Source organism: Pelodiscus sinensis, chromosome 8 (assembly GCF_052426305.1).
Source record: "Pelodiscus sinensis isolate ZL-2025 chromosome 8, ASM5242630v1, whole genome shotgun sequence".
Taxonomy (NCBI): Eukaryota; Metazoa; Chordata; order Testudines; family Trionychidae; genus Pelodiscus; species Pelodiscus sinensis.
In genome coordinates, this window is record NC_143059.1 from 13,141,035 (window position 1) to 13,166,969 (window position 25,935).

At 43.1% G+C, this 25,935-nt stretch overlaps 1 protein-coding gene across 1 annotated transcript; it reads right to left on the reverse strand.

The window, feature by feature from the left end:
• Positions 1 to 401: 401 nt before the first annotated feature.
• MAT1A (methionine adenosyltransferase 1A) lies at positions 402 to 25,935 on the reverse strand. The gene is made up of 9 exons (XM_006129927.5): positions 25,588 to 25,935; positions 17,986 to 18,063; positions 17,372 to 17,494; positions 14,550 to 14,662; positions 11,340 to 11,483; positions 9,502 to 9,720; positions 4,846 to 5,028; positions 3,938 to 4,071; positions 402 to 2,582 (listed from the first exon to the last, which is right to left on the reverse strand). Exons 1-9 carry the CDS (start codon positions 25,679 to 25,681, stop codon positions 2,480 to 2,482), a joined length of 1,191 nt encoding a protein of 396 aa, XP_006129989.1. The 5' UTR covers positions 25,682 to 25,935; the 3' UTR covers positions 402 to 2,479.

Here is a 25,935-nt window from a genome sequence, read left to right on the forward strand (position 1 = left end):
CATGGTGTGAGCCCTTGGTTTTCAAATGATGCCTTCAGTTACACCTGCACAGCCCCATTAATCCTGAGAGGATTTTTGGGAGGAAGTTAGGGAATAACATGAAGGCAATGGAGCAGCACAAGTGTATTTCATTTGGCCTCTTCACCCCATGTATCATCACTAGTAATAGAGGGTCCAAAGAAACCAGCTTGCCTCTCTGAGCCTAGGTAGAATTTGTGGGCTGGCAGTTACAAATAACGTAATTAACAAACTATGCAACTCTGGTCTGGATATCAGTGAGTCAAAAGGACTATAGAGCTGCACTGTGGGTTTTTTTCCTAAAATGATTCTTTTACGTGCAGCTGCATTTTGATATTTTCCTGTTGTGGGCAAGCATTTGGGAGGCTAGAGGACGCAGTGGATTGATGTTCCAGGTTCTCTTTTCTGGAGGTATGAGTTGCAAGCCACGCACACAAAAACAAACTTAAACATACAGCAATGAGTCAGGCATTAGATTATTCCAACTCCTCCCATGTTCAGAACAAGTCAGGAAATATGCAAAGAAACTGCATTTTCTAGGAGCAAAATTTCTCCAGTGCAGAAGTCCTCTGAACCCTTAATCCACATGTGATTTTTGAGTGGCAACCCTTGCAGCAGGATTAATTTCACTCTTGGGGTGCATCTGCACAGCACCCGTAGGTCGAAATAAGATATGTAATTGAGCTAAGTGAATTGCGTAGCTTATTTCGATCTAATTTCAAAATAGCTTATTTCAAAATTTGGCACTGTCTACACAAAATCAGATTTTGAAATAAACCACTGTTCTGAAACATCCCATAACTGCATGGAATGAGGAGTACAGGGATGTTGGACTAGCGAATCCTTTATTTCAAAATCTATTTTGAATTAATGGGCTGGTTCAAAAGACACAGAATAGCTATTTCGGGAAACCTCCGGTATCCCGAAATAGCACCATAGTCTAGATGTACTCTTGGTGACAAAGTACCAGAGCCTGGTTTCAGTTAGTCAAGGAGAAAAGCCACCCTGACTCCAATATAATCAAGACTGGCCCAAAGTCCTCTGCAGAACTGGATTAATCCCATCTCCTTTCACTGGCTCAGACTTGAAGACAACACAATATGTGAGCGCACAAACTACATGCTGCCCCTCAACAAACTATTGCCTAGATCACAGAGATCCCTCGACCATATTTTGCAATCAGAGTTGCTAAACTAAGAAGTTGGTGCTTTTAACTTTGGTAGTAACATGTACCAAACTCAAGCTATGCCTAGAGACCCAAGATGTTAGACCTCTGAAGCAAGAACAAGTCACACTGCCATCTAGTGGATGATTCAATTGTTGACTTTCAGGCAAAGGTGCTGTCAAATCTGGTCGCTCCAATTTTAAAACAGGGACCTTTCATTTTTATTTCTGATGCCTTCAGGTTATTTTTGTGGGCCTATTTTGTCCCCCTATAACGTTCGATGCCAACAATCAAAGGCTTGCACCTTTCAGTACTGAGCAGCCCTTGAATTACAAGCCACTGTTTGCATAAAAATAATGGGCAGCACAGTTCAATTAATCAAAAGGTTTCAGCATCATTCTCCCAGAGGGTTGTTGTTATACAGACTCCAGAGAGAAAAATAACCACAACAAATTGTGGATGATACCTTGACAGCATGCCTTTGAACAACCTATGAAAATGGGATTCCGGCAGGACTTTGCTGTACAGTGTTTAGAACCACTAGGCAACGTTCATTTTAGCACCCACCTCAAGAAGTCAATAGGGCTCTAATGTGTCATACCTTGAGGTGAGCCAGTGACTCCAAATTTTGATGTGTTAATATGTAAAGTTATAGAAAAGAAGGACCTATAGGAACATAGCAGTGAAAAGCTTTCTGTTGCAAGGTCAGTAGAAAAGAAGAAGGTTGAGTCACAAAATCACAGCTGATTGGAACACTGTGGTAAGTGGAGGTATCTAGTAAAAGAGTCTAAGTACCTAACAACAGTCTTTAAAGGAACAGCTATTTTGCAGTTACACAATAACAAGCCTGCAATCAAAATGCCATATTTCTGTAGGTAATACTAGCGCCTCTAAGAAAATTTGGCTCCCCATATTTCCTAGTGTCCAGTAGTGTGAGAAGACCTTAGAGTCATGGGGGACATCATTCTTTTTGAATGTAAGATCATATTATCACAGCGTTGAGGCCCAGACATTGTTTGTATGTCCTAGTCAGCTTTTGCCTTTGACCAAGATAGCAGCAGTAAAATAAACTGTATTTTCTCTTCTTCTGGTGATAAAAACTCTGCCCTTGATGTCTTTGACAAAGAAATAGGATAAGGCACTGAGATTAAGAATTAATTTCCATGAAAATATCTTATCCATTTAAAATCTGCAGTTTCTTGAGCTGGATAAAGATTAGTCATTCCTGCTTTCTGCCAGCATCTTATTGATTAGGAGATCCTCTTGCTTTCTGCTTTGGGGATGGACTCATTATTACTAAAACACAAGTGTCTTTGGCACCTCCCATGAAAATTCATTTCTTCCAAAGTGACCATAGCAGGCAGTCTTCTGATAAATGGGCTTCTTTAAATCCAAATCCCTAAGTGTTCAAGAAAAAGAAAAGAAAATGCTTTACTCTGAAGCGTGACACAATAAATCATTGATGTTCTGCGGACTAGGGCTAGTTCCTGCTTCCAGCCCAGCAAATGGACTGAATTTTGGAAGCACGAATGTCCCAGTTAACTTCTGGTATGGCATAATGACCATGCAAGTGGAGCTAAGGTTTAGTATGAAGCTTTTTCAGGATAGACTCAGAGCCCATTGCAGTTAATGGAAATGTTGACCCAATTTTCAGTAAAATGTCTGTGGAAAATAGTCTCCATTTCTCAAACAACTCTAGTAAAAATGACTCAGAGGGGTAGCTCCTGACCTAATAAATTTGCCTCAGGCCTGCTCCTAGTAAAAATGAGTTAACATTACTGGGATCCAAAACTATTTCAATTACATGTAATACAAAACATGCACATGTACCTTTAGTAACCTCTTATGCAGGGCTAAATTTTGAGAGGGGGAATAAGTTGTTTGCTAATGTAACACTGACAGGCAGACCCAAACCTGGGACTTCTGGAGCTTAGTGCATGTGCCTCTACCGCATGTGCTAAAAGCCACCTGGTTGTCAGGTGAGGCTGTTGAACACACTCATTATTTCGCCATAGTAGTGGCCTATGTACTACTGCATGGGACGACAATATGTCACACTCAGGTTTGTGGGTTATACTAACAATACAAAACTCTGACTGAAACCATTGGAACTTACATCTGGCTTTTTCTAAGATCTGGTATACTATTAGGTCCAGAAATAGTTCCAGTTTATGAACACAAGTAAAACATCTTTTTTGTGCGATAGGGACCAATACTATATTAGCACAGGAGATTGTACAGGCTTCGGTAAGATTTATATATCTTTGAGAGAAGTTACAGGAGGGCTACGTCTAGACTGGCATGATTTTCCGGAAATGTTTTTAACAGAAAAGTTTTTGGAAAAGAGCATGTAGATTGGCACGGATGCTTTTCCGCAAAAGCACTTTTTGCGGAAAAGGGTCCGTGGCCAATCTAGACGCGCTTTTGCGCAAAAAAAGCCCCGATCGCCATTTTTGCGATCGGGGCTTTTTTGCGCAAAACAAATCTGAGCTGTCTACACTGGCCCTTTTGCGCAAAAGTTTTGCGCAAAAGGGACTTTTGCCCGAACGGGAGCAGCATAGTATTTCCGCAAAAAGCACTGATTTCTTACAGCAGGAAGTCAGTGCTTTTGCAGAAATTCAAGTGGCCAGTGTAGACAGCTGGCACGTTTTTCCAGAAAAGCAGCTGATTTTCCGGAAAAACTGGCCAGTCTAGACACAGCTGAGGTATTCACTGTGGCTGTTTCATATAAGTGTGCTCCTGCAACATGCTTACCTGACAATGACTCCGGGTCGAAGGTCAAAGTTCTTGTGCACAATGTCCAGGAGCTCTTTCTCGGTTTTCTGAGAGGTTCCATAAGTGAACAGTGAAATGGAGAGAGGCTGAGCCACTCCAATGGCATAAGATACCTTGGGCAGACAAAAGCATTAGTCAGAAAAAAAGGATGGAGCCTCGTATGACCAGCAGGACACGCGACAGAACCAACATTTTTACAGAGCCTGGATGAACCAGCTCAGAGGAAATAAAGGCTCTTCTTTCACTTCCCATCTCTACCTACCTTTTGTCTGAACGCTAACAGCTCCATTTGGAGCTTCTGAACTTTAATGCCCCCTTTTCCTGGGACTTTGTGTCTCTCCTATCCAATAATGGGACAATTCCAGATGATCTCTAAACCCTCTGACATGCCCCACTCTCAATGATGGCAAAAGATGAGGGCAAAGCATCACACACCTCTCTTGATCAAACCATCACCTGCTAGCTGGAACTTATCTATGCAACTATTCCATATTCTGTCATATCCGAACACCCTCCTCCTGAACCTGATGGACCCCGTAAATATCCAGATTAATCTCCAGCAGAATGCAAACTACCCAAAAAAGCCTAGCCCTGGAAGAGCTAACGTGCTGAAAGTCCCAGTGACAATGATCTTGAATTAAACAGAACCAGACCTTTCTCCTGTTCACCCTTGAACGCTCAGTCCAGGTCTAAGTTAAGCTTCCAGAGTTCCATAAACTTCTGATTTCTCTCCACCTGCCCCCTTGCAGACATAACCAAGGTAAGGATAGCTTGAGAAGTGCCAGCCACCACACCAGCTCTCTCCCTCACAAACCCATTTTTTTAAGGCAGATTTTTCAGGGAGAACAGAAACATGAAAAGGTTCAACCTTCAAAAATGGAACATACTTGCACCAGCACACGACGACACAGCCCGGCTTTCACCAAAGACTTGGCCACCCACCGGGCTGCGTATGCTGCCGACCGGTCCACCTTTGTATAATCTTTGCCTGAAAAGGCACCACCTCCGTGGGCTCCCCATCCTCCATACGTGTCCACAATGATCTTTCGACCAGTCACGCCAGCATCACCCTGTGATAGTCAAACAAGTATCACCTCTCATGCTTTCATTCGCAAATAGCCTTTTTGTGAACAAAGAACTCCACTATTTCTCTCTCATTTTATTGAAATGGCTCCGGGTTGTGAGCCCTTAAAATGTCTGATGACTACAGTCATTTCCTCCCAGAGAAAGCAACTTCCAGAAAGCAAGACTATGCTTTGTGTGTTCTTCTGGTGCACCAGCAGCTGTGAGCTTATCTCACTGAATTACCATACCAATGGCTATATAAGTTCTTTTAGGGCCAGACTCCAAGCCCACTGGAATGAATGGAAAACTCCCACTGATTTCACTGAGAGTTGGATCAGACATTAATGAGGAGCATTTAGTGAGATGCCTATTGCTCCCAGAAATATTTCCTAATGCCTTTTCCAAAGGCAGATATTCTAAGCTTTCTTAGCTGCCACCACATCCCAAAAATCAGCTTTCAAAATGACTCTTGTATGGGAACCACACTGAAAACAGATCTATTTGCTTGACATCAATAGGTATTCTTCCATGGACTGACTAGGGTTGCCAGATGGTTGAAACAAAAATATCGAACACTCCTTCTTACCCCCAAAAAAATACTGGGAAAAAATTCTGTTGAAGGGAGAAAAAGGGGAGGGGGAGACCAAAGTTGTTGAGCAAAAAGAAAAAGGACTCCAAGCACTAAAACAACATGTTGAGCACTAAGACCGCTCTAAGAGCACTAAGGAGAAGCATTGGCAGCCATTTTGTGCTGGAAGCCTTGCAGAACCAGGTAAGCATGGGAGACGAGGGTGTTTGGGGCTCAGGGGGGACTCGGGGTGGAGGGAAGCTGAGCGCTGAGTGTTTGTAGGGTTGCCAGGTGCAGGGCATTTCGCCTCCTGGCCGGGGGAAAAAAATCAGAAAATACCGGACATTTTAAGTGTCCGGTATTCTCTGAATTTTTTTACCAGACAGGATGCGAAAATACCAGGCTGTCCAGGTGAATACCGGACACCTGGCAACCTTAGGACTGACTAGAAGCAGGATCAGGCTCTATTACTTTGGATACTTTCTGAAGGGGGCGTAATCCCTTTATGGAGTGGGGCGTAATCCCATTGCTGGCTGTTCCTCTTTGTCAGGGAGCAAAGGGAAAGTGCACAGTGTGCTGTTTTCCTCACTCTGGCTGGGGAGCACAGGGGACAGCTGAGCTGTGCACTTGCTCTTGCTCCTGACAGGAACAGAAAGAGGAAGAACAAGTATCCGTGGTATGAATCTCGGGGGAGAGGCCTCACCTCCTCTGTCCTTCCCACTCCACTACACACACACACACACACAAAGTTCCCTTCACATAGCCCCTCCTCACACCCCACCCCTGACTCCTGCACCCGCCACACCTCTATCCTGCTATCCTGAGCCCTCCTTAAAGACCCAAGCAAAGCTGGGTTAATGTGCTAGTTAATAATAATTTGCATTTTGGCAGCCCCCACAAGTCTTAATCATGACCACATTATCCTGGGTGCTCTATAGGAAAACACAATCCTTGCCCCCATGGAGTTCACAGTCTGTTTTAAGACAAGAAATGGCAACAGATGGGTGTAATAGAGATAACTGGGGAAGGAGGAGGAGGCTATCTGTGATAGGAAGATGAGGCTGCCTAAATTAGTTATGCACATGACTTGAGGGTTCTTCGTCACTTACATTTTAGGATTATTATAAATTCTCTTTGTAGAGAATTCATGGCAATAAAACTCAATCACTGGGAGGTTTGCAGATAGTAAATAAACAGAGAGGCAGAGCTTTACTTAGGAAATATTCACAGAAAATGTTTGGCCAGTTCTGCTAAGAAAATTCTGAATGACAGAAAATGGAATTTCAGCTGTCTGATCTTGAATATAATCTGAGCTCTCTCCCCTGGGAATCTTCTGTTTGATCTGCAGTGCATTCAGAATTTAGGCTTGTGTAGCGCCGCCTGTTGCAGTGGGAATGATTGGGATGTCATGAACTTAGCATTATTATGACTTAACTGAAGGATCCTATAAGAGAGCATCAGATGTATGAGTGAGAGACAAGATATTCACACAGAGATCACTTTTAAGGTGATTAAAAAAAAGAGCTCACATTATGGAGTCACGCTTTTAAGGGAGACGGTATATAATTAAGGAGCCATTAGGTGCTGCTGCTGCTGGGAAGATGCTCTACAGAAGTTTCATTATAACTTGGCATTCACCATAGCTCTCAAATTGCCAAAGCCAAAATGCAAGTCATCATTAGCTTTGGAAATGGGATGCCAAGAGCCCAAATGAGATATGACTTTGGCTAGGTCTACACTGCAAAGATAAACTGGAAAAAGAAACACAATTTGCAGTATGTGAATTGCATATCTTTTTCTGCTTCATTGTCGAAAGAGGCTTTTCCGAAATTTAGCATGTCTAGTGCTGCAGTGTAGATGTAGCCTACATAGTAACTGCAGAGGCAGCGTGAACAGGTGTTTGATTCCCTATAAATCTGACTTCCATAGCTACCCATTTCTAGGCTACCTCTAGACGGCACACCTGACAGATACTGTTGACAAAGCCTCTGTCAAAAAAGAACATCTATCTAGACTACGATCAGTATTGTCAAAAAAGCCAGCCACTTTTTCGAAAGAGAATCTAGATTCTCTCTTTCGAAAAAGCAGTTTCCATGCAATAGTGCCTTTTTTTGAAAGAGTAATTTCAAAAAAAGGCGTTATTTCTCGTAAAATGAGGTTTACCGCTGTCGACAAAACCGCCGCATTCTGTCAACTTACTGTCAACAGAATGCGGCGGTAATGTAGACGCAGGTATAGTTTTGTCGACAAAAGCCAACTTTTGTTGACAAAACCCTGTAGTCTAGACACACCCCTACTTTTGTTGCCATGGTCTTTTCTGTGTGTTCTGTGTATGAGAAGGTACACAGAACAGAGTAAGACATGGAAGAAATTAGTATTGTTGTAGCCATGTTGGGAGGGAACAGGAAAAGGGGGAGGAGGGGAAGAAAGCAAGCAAGCAAGCAGTCCTGTGGGGCTCAAAAACTTATCTCTGTCACCAACAGAAGATGGTCCAATAAAATATATTCCCTCACTCACCTTGTCTCCCTAATAGAAAAAAGTCATACGCTACTCAGTATTATTTATAAAGCCAATATTTGTCAATGCTGATGGTGTTTCTTAGATTGGTAATACTGCACAGATTTGTTTATTACTAATATTACTATTAACTGACCATTTCTAGTCTACATTTCTAGTATAGGTCATAATACAATGACAAACTAACTTTAGCAACATGCTTTATACCCCAGCATGCCAGTACCTAGATATTATGGTAACAGCCTTTCTAGAAATACCTGAGAGAGACTTCAGTAAAGTTAGAGAATTTAAAAAAAAAAAAAAAAAAAGAAGAAGAAGGGTAAACAAGGATAGACAAAAAATAGCCCCGAGAGTCAGGAGTGCCCCGATAAGAGGGCATTGTGCTGGCTAGTTCTGCAAGGAAGCATCATAGGGGGAGAGGAACAAAGAATGATCTAAGAGGATGTTTTTACAAAATGTGAACTAAAGGCCTGGTCCTGCAGTAGTGAAGTAAATGGGAATTCTGCCATTCATTTCACTGAGTGTCAAATCAAACTCCAAATCCTGGCCCCTACTCCTTAGCCAGGCAAAACTCTCACTCCTATTCCCCTCTTGAGCAATCCTGGCTTCAGCTTGTGCTGCTGTGTTCAGCACCTCTGAAAAGCAGGCCCCCAGTCATCAGCTGCTAAATGTTGGACTGTCCCTTTTGCTTCTCTGGATGTTTTGCCTGAGAAAGGATTGAGGGTCTGCTCTTGTGAGATGCTAAACTCAATGGGATCTGAGCATGCCCAGCCCCTTGGGGGGCTAGAAATATTCAAAGTAGGATTGGCCCAACTTGCTTATCTGCATAGGACATAACCATGCTCTCAGAAGGTCCTTTGGAACACTGTACAGGTTGGACCCCCTGCTCCAGCACCCTCAGGACCTGGCTGGTCCCAGATGAGGAATTTTGCCAGACCAGAGTAGGTTAGGCTCCCATGCTATCGGCTCCCTCTAGCCCTGACCAGCCACTGCCTCCTGGCTGACTCCCCCTTGCCACCAGCCTGGCAGCCCTGCTGGGTTGTGCCAGGCTGCCCAGATGCAGTGCACCAGGTAGCCCAGCAGTGGGGAGCCCAGCCACCTGCCCTCCACCAGAATAATTTGGTCCTGGAACATCTGTGGCAACAGACGTTGCCGGACCAGGGAATCCCGGATTACACAGGTTCAACCTGTATATTAAGGCCTAGGTCTGGATCCCATGTAAATCAGTGGTGAAATTCCCACTGGCTCCAAAGTTGCAGGACCGGTCTCTTAACACGTGTTCAGTCTGTGCCCTTCTGTTAGAAATGCAGGCTGAGGACACAAGTTCATCTGCAGAGCAATGCGATGGGGAAAGGCAGATTAGTAGAAGGATGAAAAGAATAAGAAAACACACCTGTGGCCCTCCAATGACAAAGCGCCCACTGGGCTGGAGGTGATAAATTGTTTTCTCATCCAAGTATTTGGGAGGAACTACAGCTTTAATGACACGGTCTCTCAGGGTTTTGCGCATGTGCTCCAGCGAGATAGTTTCATCGTGCTGCACAGATATCACAATGGTGTGAACACGGACCGGGATGACAGCTCCATTTTTCTGGGTGTACTGAACAGTGACCTGAAGAGGAATGAGGGGGGAAAGAAACCGCTGTATGATAATGTTGAGAGAAAGAGAGAGCAGGCCATACACCATGCTGTGCTGTACCAGATCCGCAGGCAGGCAACAAAATATGAGGAGACAACTGTTTAATGGGTGTGAGGCATAAAGTGGATGGTTTTCCCATTTGCTAAATATACTGGTGAGCAAAGAGGCCCCAAATTCAAAAGGCTCCTGTACAAATCAAATAAGTTATCCCTAAGCACCATGCACTCCCCAGTGACACTCTTAGAAATACATACTAAGATTATGATTTTCAACTAGGGATGTTAAATTTAGATTAATCGGCTAATCGAATCGTTGATGCAAATTGCATCGACAATTCGATTAGTCAATAAGGGCATCTCCGCCTTTGAAATGTAGCAACAGCCCCAAGGCTGTTGGTACACTTCGAAGGAGAAAGTGCTGCAAAGATCAGTCCACAGCCGGTCCCATGCTTCCCGCTGCATTACAAAGTGGCAGTGCCACATAGAGCTCAGGGTCGACCCTAGGTTCCATGCAGCACTGCCACTTTGAAACACCGCATGCAGCCCGGGGTCAGCTGTGGACTGACCCCAGGCTGCACGTGGCACTGCTGCTTTGAAGCACACCCTCTTCTTTCCCCCTCCTTCCTACCTCTTTCTGATAGAAGCAACAAGGGGGCAGGGAAGCAACTAGTCGACTAGTGTGTTGACTATCCGATAAGCATTTGCTTATTGGATAGTCGACTAGTCATTCACATCCCTATTTTCAACTGCGCCTAAATCAATTAGGGTCTCAAATCGTATTGAAATTCAAATCCTTAGGATTCTATGGAAACCACAGCCTTAATTCATAGGTACTGATGAATCAGATTTGCACGTTAGGTTTTTTTGTACATATTTTTGGACAGCAGGGAGCACCCGTCTCCTGGTACAAAAGAGTTAAATGTTTTGTCAAAGCTGTGCAGTACCCTGTGCAAGAGCCAGATGCATGCTACCAGTTTTTGTGACACTCAAGAGATTGCATCCTGAGCAGAGGAACTGCTTTATATGCAGTCAGTAAGAAGCTGAAATCAAACTAACTACAAAATCAGCTTCTGCTCTCTTGGAATTCACACCTCCAGATCAACTGCTAGAAGTGGGCCTCATCCTCCTTGATTGGATCCACCTGGTCATCTCCAGCCTGATCCTGGCCTGCATATTTATTCCTGCCTCTGGAAATTTCCACTACATGCATCTGACGAAGTGGGTCTTTGCCCACGAAAGCTTATGCTCCTACACTTCAGTTAGTCTATAAGGTGCCACAGGACTCCTCGTCGCTTTTGCAGATTCACACTAACACGGCTACCCCTCTGATACTTGAAATCAAACTGCGTGTTATAAAGTGGACATTCTGCCCACTTGAAGTGACACCCTGAACTAGACAAATAGCAGTTCCAATTGAAAACCAGGAAAAGACAGCTGTGATTTTTTTGGAGAGTAAAATGGTGACTTTACTGATCTAGATAGATCAGTGATCTTTACTGATCTAGCCTGCAAGTGATCAGGACTTGAAAGGATCCTTCCTAAAGCTACTGTATTGAGCAGAGGAGAAAAACAGACTGAGAAAGCAATATTTACCTGTGTCTTAGAGTCAGGTCTTAGCCAAGGGAGATCACCGTTGTGTCTCAGCTCAGCTAACTTGGTGTTCAGTTTGTGAGCAAGGATGATAGTGAGAGGCATACATTCTTCTGTCTCGTCTGTTGCATAACCAAACATCAAGCCCTGCCATCGAAGGGGAGGGTTAGATGTTAAATCGCTGGGACATGCAGAGTTTGCAATTCTGTTAAATTATTAATACGAGCATTGCAGAAGTGCCCAGAGACCCCACCATCTCACCTGAAGCAAACATCAAACAGGGCCTTACAATTACTTTTGATTGTTGTTATTGTTGGTGTTACAATAGCATCTGAGAGCCCTCCGCCGAAAGCAGGCCTCTGCTGTGCTAGTCACCGCACAGACACGTCATCAGAGACAGTCCCTGCCCCAGTAGTTTTCAGTTTTTGTTCAAAACGCTTTCAGTTTTTGGCTGAAAAGTCAATGACAGAACCCCAGAATTGTCGGTAGAAATCAGACATTTCTGGAGGCAATTTGTGTTTTATTAAATAACAGCTTGGATGGAAAAATTTCCACCCACCCTATTGGCAAGGACTATCCCCAGATAACACAAGTGATTTATCTCCTTGGAAAAATGGAAAGAAAATATTCAGCCACATTTTGGAACTAACTCTGCTTTGTTCCTAGGCAGAGTTTCACAGTGAGGAAGGTGGCCTGGTTAGGGTTAGAAATACAACTTGAGACACGGGCTGCCACCTACCTGTCCAGGCTTTCCCAACAGCCCCCAATTTTTTGAGGTAGCTGCTCTGGGAAATCTATACTGATGCTCAGTACATACTTCCAGCTGCCTGTTTCATGTGCTCAGGAGCACCCCAGATGTCCCAGTTTTTTGTTCTCAGACCTGGCAACCCCTATAAGAGACACAGTATACCTGAACAGGCCAATGGTGTGTGTTAGCAGAGGTATTCCCTTAGTCTTACTGCTTCTTCCTCAGCATTCCTGTGGAATGACACCTCATAAATGGAATTAGAGAAATACTGCAGCGAGGAAGCAGGACCAAGCGCTTTGGACCTGTTTGCTGTGACCTGGTAAAAGTCATTTTGTTTCTCCCTTCCATGCCTGTTACCTGGGGATAACAGCACTGCCCTCTCGCTCCCGGGTGCTACAAGAATAAATACATTGTGGAAGGTGTTCAGCTACTGCTGTGATGGGAGCTAGGACAAATGCATTTCTATTGGGTCCCTTTGCTGATAGAAATGCAAGTTAATTTAGTCCTCATGAGGACTTGGGGGTACAATTACTTTGATTCCCAGCCTCTATGATGATACCATTACAATTCTCAACAACATTACCATAAACTAGCTCTTACCGCTAATGAGAACTACTGTAAATGTTAAACACGCGCTCGCATTGGCTTCAATTGGAGTTGCAGGATTTTTAGGCTGGTATCTATCTCTTGGGGAGAGACTGTAATTATCTACATGTGCTATTCAGCTCACAGAAATATGCCTTGGACAGTCTTAATTATATGGAACGCCAATTATATTAAAACTGATCCCTGCCTCTGGGAAATAAATGAGAGTTACAAATGTTCTGGCTGAATTGCCTTCGTTTTACAAATGTTGTCTTCTTGCTTGTGCTTGAAACACTGATCATGAACACCTTTTTACAATGTACAGTCTCAAGAGGCATGTAAATGTGGCAATATCTTGAACGATCTTGTTTGTTTATTATTTATTTACTTAATCTTATGGGGCAAGCGCTGCTCTGATTAATGTAAGCCTGCTAAGACAGAAATATGAAGCATGTTTGAAAAAGCTAACTTTGCTAGGCTTTAGGGCCCAGATCCTTAGCTGGTGTGTAAATTGCCACCGCTCCATGCTACGACAATTTAAACTAGCCAAGCATCTACAGCATGATCTCCTGTGAGGAATAAAATTATCCTCAATGTAACTCCACTGAAGTCAAAGAAGTTTCACCAGTGATAAACTTGGCCTCCTGGCAGCTCCATCAATGTATTCACATAGACGTGCATTTTATTTTGTGTTAGCACAGGGCGAGATTGTACAAATTCTCATTAACTATGACCGTGCTGGGTTTGATTTAGAACAGTGGTTCCCAACCTGTGGTCCATGATGGTACTGCAGAGGTTCCGGGGAAAGTTTAAAAATGAGGATTGGGCCCACCGCCATGGGCTTGATCTTTCCTTTTTTTTTCTCCCCCAGTGATGGGGGGTGTCTGTGAAATTGTAATAGATTGAAAAGGGGTCCATATGCTCAAAAAGGTTGGGAACCACTGATTTAGAAAAAGTGATGTCTTTGTGGGAAGGGATTAAGCCCTCACTTTCTATCCCTGACCTTTTCTGAAGAAATGTGTTCCTTTTAAGGAGATTCAGTGATCCTATCTATCCCAGCCCTGAGAGTAAAGCAGAGCTTGGAGTGTACTAGTGGATTGTCCTATAAACTGATACTGTAATTTGGATTTCCCTAGTCTGGAAACATACCTGGTCCAGCATTATCAGTGACCCTCTGCGTGCTCTGGGGATCGAACACTCATAGGCTACATCTACACTGCAATACTACTTCGGATACCGGAGTATCGTGAAATAGCTATCCCACGTCTTCACAGCAAGCCCATAATTACAGGTCACTATTCTGATGTCCCTGTAAACCTCATTCCATGAGGAGTAAGGGACATTTTGGAATAGTGGGTTATTTTGAAATTTGGCACTGGGTAGACAGCACCAAATTCTGAAATAAACTCTTTCAAAAAAGAAGCTTATGTTTCAAGCTATGGTGCAATGTAGATGCACCCTCTTGGGGAAAAAATGGGGGGCTAGGACCAGAAGCATTGCCAGACCTGGAAAGAATGGAGACCTGGTAATTTGAGGCGCTGCCCTGAGGGAGTGGAGCAGCAGAGCGGTGGTACCCCAACGGCTGGAGCAGGGGAGCTCCAAGGGCTGGCAGCCGGAATAGGAGAGTCCTGTCACCCCAGGACCGGGAATAGGGGGTAACAGCACTCTAGGGGACAGAGCAGGAGAGCCCCAGTGGCCAGTGGCCAGATGCAGAGCTAGGTCGGCCTCCAAGAGCAAAGGGGCTGACATTGAGCTCCCCGGTCTATCAAATTCCCCGGTTCAGAACCAGTCAGGTCCCAAGGGTTCCAGACCAGAGAGTTCAACCTGTAGAGTGTTTCACTTTACTACTCTTTGTGTAAACATGGATCTTTTCTGATTACCTGGTCACCAGCACCAACATCCTCTTCATTCCTGTCCAGATGAACACCTTGGGCAATATCCGGCGACTGTTGCTCAAGTGCCACCAGAACATTGCAAGTCTTGTAGTCGAAGCCTGTTTAGAGGATGACACCAGGAGCAAATGAACTTCCCCGCACAACTAAGCACAGCAACACGGAACCGCATGCCCGGAATCCCAACCCTGGACCACGCTGCCCCAAAACTCACGATCTGCCTGCACTTTGCTCTTGGCATTTTTGTCAGTGTCGCCATTCTAATGTATTTTTCTCTGCCTAGCCTCACAGCGAGGTGTCATCTCTTAGCCACAGGCTTTTCATCTAAAACAGGGCTCAGGAAAGTCCCAACATTAGGAACAATAAGAAATCATGCATGAGCACAGTTGCTGTGGTCCTTCCCCATTAGAGTTTATACATGCTATGTCATCACTGCATTTAGTATAAACACCAAGGAGGACAAGTCTAAGGAAATACCACTAGGGACAATGAATGAAATGAAATGAAGTAAAGGACCATCTGAATATGAAGAATATTTCTTCTCAGGGTTATGTCAGACAGGAATATTCTCCCAAGGTAAATGGCAGAAGCCTCCCCACATAAGCTAAGTGAAGCTGAAGTAGACCAAATAAGCAATAGAACATGTTAGGGTACAATCGTGTTGGCAGGAGCATAAAGAAAACAACACTATACAATTCCCCTTTAGTTTCTCTGATTCTGGAAAATCAACCCAAGCTGCAGCACCAGAGCCATTAGCATTGCTAATAGTTTCTTTCCAACCGCTATATCTAATGTCCCTGGGAAACTAGCCAACAGCAAAGCACCTCCTGAAGATTAGCATGATCTGAATACAGTTGGAATTAATATTTTAGGACTCTCTATGACATTACTGAACAACATGAAAGGCCCACTGTATTTTCTGTCAAACGGGCATTTTCAGTAAAATTCTCCTCTTGGTGGAACTCTGCTCTGACATTCTGTTTTCCATGCATATAAGAGTCTCATATGGGGAGGGGGATTCAATGGGAGATCCACACATGTAAGGAAAGCAGATTTCAGACTTGCCATCCAGATCTTAAAGGAGAGCTTTGCCTTCAAAGGCCAAGTGAAAAGGATTTAAAAAAAAACCTGTCAAGGCCTTGCAGAATATTTTGGCAGAATTTCCCATTTTCATCCCCAGTTAAGTAGAAATTAATCAACTTTTCCCTATACTCATCTCTCCCAAAATTTCAGCTACTGGGAGCTAGCCAACTATAGGATCAAACTCCTGTACATTCAATATGCATATCCAGACAACTGTCTACCTGAAAAACACTCCACGCCTTCTTTCCTTTAAATAAGCTGTGATGGGAAAGAACTCCGCAAGGGAAAAATCCTGACCCTTTTAGCTTTTCTTTGATAGTTTCTGCAGGGGAAGGATTTTGACTGGATTCGCTATGTCATATTGCTTTGGTGGTGAGATGGTACAAGAAGAGATTTCTACCCTACTGAATGTGGCAATACTTTCTGAGAGCAATAATGTTACACAATGTTCTGCTTTTGGAGCCAACTAGCGTATGTGCTTATACAGCATTTTCCCACCATTCTCTCTTCAGAAGTCTTGTACCAACATGATTATCTCAACCAGGAAATATTACAAACAAACGTTTTTAAAAAAAACCTTAATCTTCATGGCAACTGAAAAACATTTGCTATATATAAATAATATGATTGATAAGTTTACAGAGACTGAATGTTGAAATATATCTCGAATCTAAGACCCTCTGCTCTTTGCATCATTAATACAATTTATGGTGCTACGAAATATACCCCTCTGAGCTGGGGCTGTTTCTTTGTTCTATGTTTGTACGGTGCCATTGGGCACAGTCTACGGATGCAGTCCAAGGTTCCGTGATTTGAATTCAACAAGTCTTCTCTTTCCAGTCCATCTCACCAATTGACATGAGTCGGGTTGGTCATTTGAATAACATACAAGTTACAGGGAGTTAGACTGAGAACTAGATTCTATAGCACAAGTTTACAGCTAGTACTACTCTGCCAATATGCTACAGTTCAAAAGATTTTCCTAGCTGCCTTTTTCTGCTATGAGCTTTAACCATACAGTGAATGGTTTCTCCTTGGGACCAAGTCAGAATGTTTCTCTCGTGGCAGTGTCTGAGCAGCTCAAGCCCAAATATAGCACAAGTATGTACATGGAGATATACCTGTTCTGCAAGGTTAAGATAAGGGCAACAAATATGATTAGGGGTTTGGAATGAGTCCCATGTGAAGAAAGATTAAAAAGACCTTTTCATCTTAGAAAAGAGGAGACTAAGGGGGGATATGATAGAAGTCTATACAGTCATGACTGGTGTGGAAAATTGAATAAGGAAAGTTATTTACTTACTCCCACAATATAAGAACTAGGGGTCACCAAATGAAATTAATAGGCAACAGGTTCAAAACAAATAAAAGGAAGTTTTTCTTCACTCAGCACAGTTGACCTGTGGAACTCCTTGTCAGAGGATGTGGTGAAGACTAGGACTTTAACAGGATTCAAAAAAGAGCTAAATAGATTCATGGATGGTTAGGAATGGTGTCCCTAGCCTCTGTTTGTTTGGAAATGGGTGACAGGCGAAGGATCACATGAGGGTTAGCTGTTGTGTTCCCTACCTCTGGGGCACCTGGCATTGGCCACTGTCAGCAGACAGGATACTGGACCAGATGGACCTTTGGTCTGACCCAGTAGAGCAGTTCTTATGTTTTTAACTATTCACTGACCAGCACACCATGCTGGCAAGAAACAGGATTCCTGGAATTTTTCCACCAACCTTTGGCTGAATCATCATAGCCGATGTGCTTAATTGTGTCTCGAACTACTCGTTGATAATCGACAACGGCGAGGGATGTGATCTCCCCACAGAGCAGCACCATGCCTGTCTTACACACTGTCTCTACAGAAAGAAGGAAATTGGGATAAAGGAGGATAATTTAACATGCTATTGCAAATAATTTCACTGCTGGTAATGGAGCTCTGAGCAGCCCCTACTGAACACAAATAATAAATGGAGTTATTAGTCCCATCTCCATAGTACTAGTTCCTGGCACATATGAAACCATTTATCCTCATAATATGCCTTGAGGAAGGGAAGGACTAGCAGGCTAAAAAGTTATTCTCCTTAACATCTGAGGATAGGACAAGAAACAGTGGGCTTAAACTGCAGCAAGGGATGTTTAGGTTGTACGTTAGGAAAAGCTTCCTGGCTGTCAGGACGGCTAAACACTGGAATAAATAAACGTGATAATTAGAAAAAAATGAGTGGGCGCCTATTGCTATCAACCTCCTACACGTATATATGCTAAAGGGGGAACAGCAAACAGGTGGTAATGGAATAGTCATTTTTCATCTAGTCTAAGTGAAAAAAGAAAAAGTGCATGGCCTTACCACAAGCAACTTTGGCATCTGGATCTTGTTGAAGATGAGCATCTAGTACAGCATCGCTGATCTGATCACAGATCTTATCTGAAAAAGAATAGAGCTGTGTATCTAAAACAGCATTCTCTACAGAAAATATGGACTGGTAGCATCACGGTGAAGTAAAAACCGTTTGTGGGAGCAGTTTTTTGCTTAATTCTTTGTCTATCTGTCTAGTAACCTAGCTATCATACTTATATGGTCCCCATTACTGCAGTCTCTAAGCTTATCTAGATTTTAAAAGCCATATGACACATCTTGCAGGCAAAGAAGATACACAGTGATGATGCCTCAACCCATTCAACATCAGATTCAGGGTAGCATTTGACTGGTGATGTACATTACCTCTGAATACAACTTTACCCACCTGTTTTTCCTGTCGACTTCTGAGTGAAAAATGAAAGGGATACACAACAGTCTTTCTAAAAAAGACAACATTCAGCTATTAAGATAACCTCCTCGAGCCCAATAGAGAGTGCAATACATTTCTGGGGAATACAGCAGATAAAGCTAAGAAAGAAGCTGAAAAGAACTTTAAACTTTATAAACATCCATAGATATTTTCTTGATTGTTTTTAAGAACAAATATTCAATGACTCCTATTGTCCTACCCAGCCTTCTCCCACAATCCCCACACTCTACTAGGCGTGGAAGAGAGGTGGAGTAGAACAGAGGGGGGAAATCAGGAGGGGATTACAAATTGAAGTCCACTGAAGGCACAAAATACCCAAGGCCAATCCCTAGGTCTCTCTGAGGTGATGCATCAAGTACAAAGACCCCAGCTCCTTCTCTCTCAGGACAGAGATATTTTTGTTTGGATTTTGGTTTTTCAGCTCTCCAAATAAATAAATTGTATTAATAAAAGATGTATCCACTGTAAAAAAAAAAAACAGAAAGGGCAGCATCTGGAACAGCCAGCTCCCCACAGCCAGAAAATAGTAGTTCAACTCATCTTATTCAATAGCATATTAACAAGTTCAGTTATTGAATGCAATCCAACATGATCCAAGTGACAACACAAGTGAAATCCTCCATGACACCTGAATGGACAGTATGAATTGGTGTGAAATCAGAGTTCTGCTGAGGAGCATAATTTGGAACTCTGAGATATTTATTTTATAGCCAGTGGATGGTGTACATTTGTAGAGTGACAAATGAAGGCCCAGATAAAGGTGTCATTGGTGAGAGGGTAATTTTATGTCCAGTATCAGCCACGTTAAAATGAAAAATGCGTGTCAAAAATTGGATCTGGATTTAAATTGCCGGCCCTCTCAGAACTGGAGGAGCTTGGTAAGAGAGCTATGATACCCTTACAAAGTCAGCTAATGTGCTTGTTTCAAATAATTTATGATCCACTCAGATAGATAGATTAGATAGATAAAGTGGATGAGAATAGGTAGATTGAGTGGACGAGGATGGATGGATGGATAGATTAGATTAGATAGGATCAGGTCTGAGGCATACCACATTGAGAAACAACATTGAAGCTATCACATTGAAAGACTTCCTGATTCTTCATGGAAAACTCTTACAGACATTCTGTTTGCAGGCAATTCTACTTAAGGTTGCATCAGCCATTTCAGCTGGAGAGGAGGGCTTAAGTTTTAAAGGCCAAAGGTGTGGGACTTGGGAGGCACTGCGACTCAGGAGACACAATGCCTTCCAAAACACAATGCACCATTTTCAAAGAGGATGCAGCATGGTTTCCCTTTCTCAGGCGGTCAGTTCTCCTGGACAATTCAATGTAGAACAAATCTTAAATGACTTGAGACCTGCTGACCTGAGAAACTATCTGGCTTCCCATATGCAGTTGTGATTAGAAGAGCTGCTTAAAGTGGGATGTGGAATTCACTCTCCTCTTTAGTCTAACAGCACCCAGGTTTATCAACCTTCTAAGAGCAATATCCCACTTTTGACAGCCCACCTGTATTCTGAGATGTTTGTGAAGAGATTGAGCTACTAAGGTGGAAGCCAGGGAGTTATTATATAATGTTAACTTGTCAGGCTTGTGTAACGGCAGTTCATTAATTATTGTCAGATCTCAACAGTTTGTGCTGAATCTGGTCTTTTTAGTACCTGTAATGCACACAGCATGTTACTGGAGGTCATTACGTCTCAATAGAAATGTATTCCCTGTATTTTCCCTGCCTCGCTTGTTAAGAGGGGCATTTATATGAAAATAGCAGATCGGATCACTGCAGCTCAGAAATGGATCTAGTCCAGGAGATTTACTTCTTGGAGTAATCTTAGAAATTATTCTAATATCCAGAGAGGAGAGGGATAATCACTTGTCACAAATGAAATGCCTTTTCAAACAAATATCTCCATGGTATCCAACAGGGGAAGAAAAATGTGAATATGTAAATGCTGTGAGTGTTCTCTGTTTCTAAACAGACTCTTCTAATAATTTTCCACCAACTGTTAGATTATCTGTAATATGTGAACGCTAATGAATATTAATATCATCATAGTATTTAGAATATCAATTAACCCTTTTAAAAAGGGGCTATAACTCTGATACAATCCCACCCCTTCAACTACAGGATCCACCAATAGCAAACCATGCTGCTAGATTTATTAATATCGTGCATGTGACATTAACTTGTGTAGGATGTTCCAGCCTTTTGCTTTGCCCGATTGCTTCAATTTCTGTAAAGAGTCCATGGTATAGAGAACATCATGGAGACAGTATGGTTCTGTAAGTGGTCAATTCTTGTAAATTTCAGCAGTATACCCATTTTAAAGTTTGCAAAGATGGTGTGTCCATCACCATGCACAGCTACAACAAAAGCCAGGTCATTGAGTGCAATATCCAGAAAATATTTTTCTGTCCTCCTTGATGGGAACTTTGGTACAACTGACATAGTAATGTCCCCCTAAAGCATCCATTCTAGATTTTACACCCAAAACTGGGAGTGCTTTTAAAAAGTACTGAACTATCTCCCACCAGTCACTGCACAGAACACACTGGCATTCTTATGCACCTCTTTTTCCAGAAGAAATGTTGCCGAAACTTTATATTCCAAGAGGCGTCAAGAGAAATATTGGGCATTTAGACATTCCACTGACTGGAGGGGCTAATTACAAATTAAAAAGGAAATCGCAGAGAAATGTTTCCAATTAAACCAGAAACCAAGCAAGAGTCAACTGGTGTCAGTTTTAGTTACAAATGCAAAAACTGAAAACTCAGGATGAAATCCTGACCCTGTTGAAAACTAGCTCCTCTCTGAGTTATATTTCAGCCTCTGCCTCTGAACTGAACCTAGTTTTGAAAAAATCTAAGATGATTTGTGGTTTTGAGCTGCCACCTACAGCAATTTGTGGTTTCATACAATTTTGCAGCTGAATGCCAGGTTCCACCTTATATATTTACTGATTTAGATTTCTACAACACTTTGACTTTTTCTCCCTGGAAACTCAGAGGAAACCTCACGAGTAATTCCATGTTAGACAATACGGGTCCATCAGTGTAAGTGACAGAAGGATGAGGGCCACAAACCCATGTGAGTGTAAGCCAAAATAAACATTGGCTTCAACCCCAGTGACTCACATGTTAGATTTTTCATAGTTTTACTATTTAGTGTTAAATTAACGTTTCAAATAAAAATTAGCTTTGTTCAAATCTGGATCCAGTCTCTAACATCTTGAGAGGCTGTGGACATTCAAAGCTGTTATTTAGTTTGGCTCATCTTTAATTAAAATTGTGTAACCAATTCCTCTTCTTCACTGATCACAAAATTAAATGTGTGTACAGGTAACAAATGCTCATCTGTTTCAGTGTTCTACAATGTATGAGCATTTCCCTGCCTGCTTCTGTCTTCTGTTACAAAGTGCTCTCTCTTGCTGTTTGCTCAACTCCAGCCTGGCAGTATTTGATATCTCCTAATAGTGCCTGGGAATTTTACCATATACATTACTTCAGTCAGTTCTATGCAGACACCAAGTCAGAACCAATGTACTCAGGGACGCTTATGTTGTAACATTAACACGCAGCAAACTTGGGATCCCATTCTTGTGACTATGCCATGAGTCTATTGCAGTGTATATTACTTCTGTGTAACCAATTGAGTCGTCTATGAAAATAGACTAAGGGAGAATCCTGGATTCAAGTTCAATAGGTTGAGCAATTAAGCCATTTAACAAGAACACAGTCACAAAAGGTAGCATTTAAGAATTTAGACTTACATATATTCAATAGTGTTCTCCCAAAGGACGCGTCCTACAGACCTTAGGGTAGCACCTCAGCCCTGTTAAGTCTGCTTTGCACCACACACACATCTGATTCAAGTCAGTTTCACTGCACAGTAAAATTTGCACAAAGCAGACTTCAGTCTAACATAAATGGCCAGCTGCTACAGGCCAGTGTTGCAGTTCCTACATCACCTGTCCCTGGGCCTCATGGAGCTAGGGAGAAGAGAGTTTTAGCTAGGATGCAACTGCATCCCAGTGAACTCCAGCAGCCAGAACAGCCATTAGAGGCCACTGAGGCTTGTCTACATCACACCAGGGACTGGTACAGCAGCAACCATTCCACCGGCCATTGATTTTTCATGTCTGCTGTAGACACAATAAATTGATCTCCAAGCGTGCTCCCATCGATGCTATCATTCCAACAAGACCAGAAGAGTAGCCAGTGTTGACGAGAGAGCAGCCCCCACTGACCTTAATGAATGCAAGACACCACGGTTTGTATGTCAGCTTCAGCTACACTATTTGCATAGCTGAAGTAGATCAACAAGTGTAGACAAGGCCTGATAGAAGGAGTATGATAGAGCAAAGGGTGCATGGGTGCCACCCTTGCCTGCCCCAATCTGAAAGACTTTTGACTTCTATTTGGGAGGAATGGCTGTTTTTTTCACATTGTTATGCATGAGAAAGGGTCTATTGTTTTGAAAACCACCAACATTAGATCATACATTAGCTCAACAATTGACTTGATCCAAATAAACCCAAATATTTTTACGTAGCAGAATTCAAAAAGCTCTGCCATGTTTTACCTTCCTTCTCTCCTTATTTTTAATCTACAACAAGCCTCTTTTCTTCCCTGAAATATCATTTGAGACTTCAGAGGATCTGGCCATCTCTACTGTGGGTGATACTATCCCACAAATCTTGTAAATCCCTAAATTTTCTTAAGGCCAGGGGGAGGAGGGGAAGTTCCATTTAAGGATGCCATGACATGTGGGAGTTTTAAATAATACAGACAGAGAGTTCAGCAGGGAGTGAGAAAAGCCTGAATACTCAATGAAAAATCACCAGTGATGCAACTAGTCCACTTGTTGGTGATCAGAAAGGGAACGGGGGGGGGGGGGGGCTAAGCAGCTGCTGGGAATTGCAAAGAGGGAGCCGGACATCAATGAAGCTCTTGAGAGTTGAAAGAGGAACTTTTGGAGGTGAGGAAAGGAATTTGGGGGCCAGCTAAGCTAAAAGGTGGATCAGGACAAAGAATGGGAGATGGAGTAAATGGGGAAAGAGTGGAGAGGAAAAGACACTAAATCAGTGGTCTCCAACCTTTTAAAGCACGAGGTCGCTTTTTTAATTTAAGTGCAATCCAAGATCTACATCACACCCAAATACCCTTGCCCCACCTCCTTTGTGCCCCTGCTCCTAGGCCCCGCCCCCTGCTCACTTTCACCCTCACTTTCACCAGTCTGGGGCAGAAGGTTGGGGTGCAGGCTCTGGACTTCAATTAAGGGATTTGGAGTGTGAAAGGGGCTCTGAGCTGAGCTTGGGGCAGGCAGTTGGGGTGCTGGAAAGGGTTCTAGGTGCAGGCTCCGGCAGGGCATTTGAATGCAGGGGTGCTCGGGGCTAGGGCAGGAGCTTGGGGTGCAGAAGGGGGTTGATGATGGGGGCAGGATTTCAGGATGTGGACTCCAGCTGGGGTGCAGTTTACCTCAGGTGGCTCCTGGGTGGTGGTGCAGTGGGGCTAAGATAAGCTCACCCCTGCCCTGACCCTGCTCTGCTCCCAAAAGCAGCCAGCAAACTCCATCCCAAGACCTGCTGTGCCCCCTCTCTGCTCTTGGAGATAGGACACAGAGTGGGAGAGGGGACACCCTCACATAAGCATCCTCCTCTCCCTCTCCTGCCTAGTAAGCAGGAGGCTCTTGAGGGGACAGGTCCAAGACAAAGGACAGGAGAAGCGCAGCAGTGGGTGGCGGGCAGCTGAAGAGCCAGCACTTGATAGCTTCTTGGCCAAACCTGTCAGGATCACCTTAGCAGAGGCTCCAAGACCTACCAGTAGATCCCGATCTACTGGTTGGTGACTACTGCACTAAATGAAGCAGTTAAACTACTGGCTATTTATCTGAACCAAGCCTCCAAATGCTTGCAGGCTCACCCTCACTGACCAAGGGAATTAAAAAACAATGAAGAGACATTTCAGACACATCATCCTTGAGAGTGATGGTTTAAATTAAAAAGCCATTTGGAATGATGTAAGACACTTTCTGCTAATAATCACCTGTGCTCTATATTTTCATAATACACACTAAGGTGGAAGCCTTCCTTCCGCTGGGTGTGATTGTTTCTTGGTGTTGTTACATCAGTCCCTGACAGCTGATGTAAGATCACTCGCCTCTGTAACATGAGAGAGCTCCACTGAAGTTAAGAGAGATACACCTGTTTGTATCAGCTGTGGATTTGACCCATAGAAGTCAATTAATAGTGTGGAGGTGAGCAAAAATTGGAGAGGCATAAAAGCAGAGATGGTTTTGGTTTTACCATTGATTTCTTTTTTAATCTTTTTCAGATAGGTCTTTTTCCCACTGCACCCCATTTGATTAATCACCCAGGTGAGACCATAGACCTGGCATACATTGTGATGGCAAAAGTAACGGAAGGCAAAACGGTTTTCTACAATACACCTGGAAGGACATCAGATAGGTCATTGGCCTCTAGTCTCAATTGTGGGAATACTTTCTCTTGGCACATGATTGTTTTTTGTTTTTTTTTCAAATTAAATTAAGTTCTGCTGACAATACATATGTTTTAGTAAATAAATGATCACTGCATGCTTAAGCAATTCCAAATTCCATATGTTTCAACAAAAAACAGACCATGGGGGAGTATTAGAAGGGGGGAAGCTTCCTTGCATAGGTGATGGGGCTTGTGTTTTTTAATGCTTTAAAATAGCCTGATAGTCTTGTCACTGGGGACTGAGAGTTTTATGGCAGAACATGGATGCAGGAGAGTTTCACAAAACTTCAAGGTTATGGAACTCAGCATGTGTGTAACCTGAGGCTCTCAGAGATGCAGTATGCTCCCAAGTGTAATCCACTGAAAGAAAGATGGAAAACAAATAAGCAGCAGCAAGAGCAAATTGCCACATGGTAGGAACACACAGCCAGTTCCCGGAGGTGAATTAGAGTGGCAACATTCACTGTGTTGATACAGCATCATAACCACCAGCATTCTGAAGTCTCAATGGATCAACAATGAATAGAAAATACTCCACTATCAGCATCACCCCATATGATAATACTGACAGTGACTGGACGCGTCACCAGCCTTCCTTAAACAGACTTCAACTGAAAATATTCTGACTTGTCTGTACCCCCACAACCAGTTACTTACCTGGATGTCCTTCTCCCACAGACTCTGATGTGAACATGAAACCACCTTCACCATCTAGGGTGTGGTCACATAAGCCATCCACCGGTCCATTCATGATTTTGAAACTTTTCCTGATGGGTAAATCAATGCAGTCGTTCAAGAGCTCTGTCCTTAGTGCCTTTCCCTGGCTGAATAGAAGGGCTAAACGTCTGTATTAGCAGGGCTGACACTTCACTCAGTTACTACTGTCCAAAAAACTTGAGCGTGTGAAGTGTGTGTGTGTACGTGTACGTGTACGTGAACACCGATTAGGCATCTGACTGAGATCTATACCTCTACCTAGTTTGTCTGTCACTGTGTGAGTTGCTC

Bases quoted from the DNA above. Each gene is read 5' to 3' on its own strand.
- MAT1A (XM_006129927.5), bottom strand. From the start codon at position 25,681: ATGAATGGACCGGTGGATGGCTTATGTGACCACACCCTAGATGGTGAA. The intron at 14,663-17,371 runs GTTGGTGGAAAA...TCCTCTAAACAG, and splicing joins CTATGATGATTCAGCCAAAG to GCTTCGACTACAAGACTTGC. The intron at 5,029-9,501 runs GTGTGTTTTCTT...TGACTATCACAG, and splicing joins TTGTCATTGGAGGGCCACAG to GGTGATGCTGGCGTGACTGG.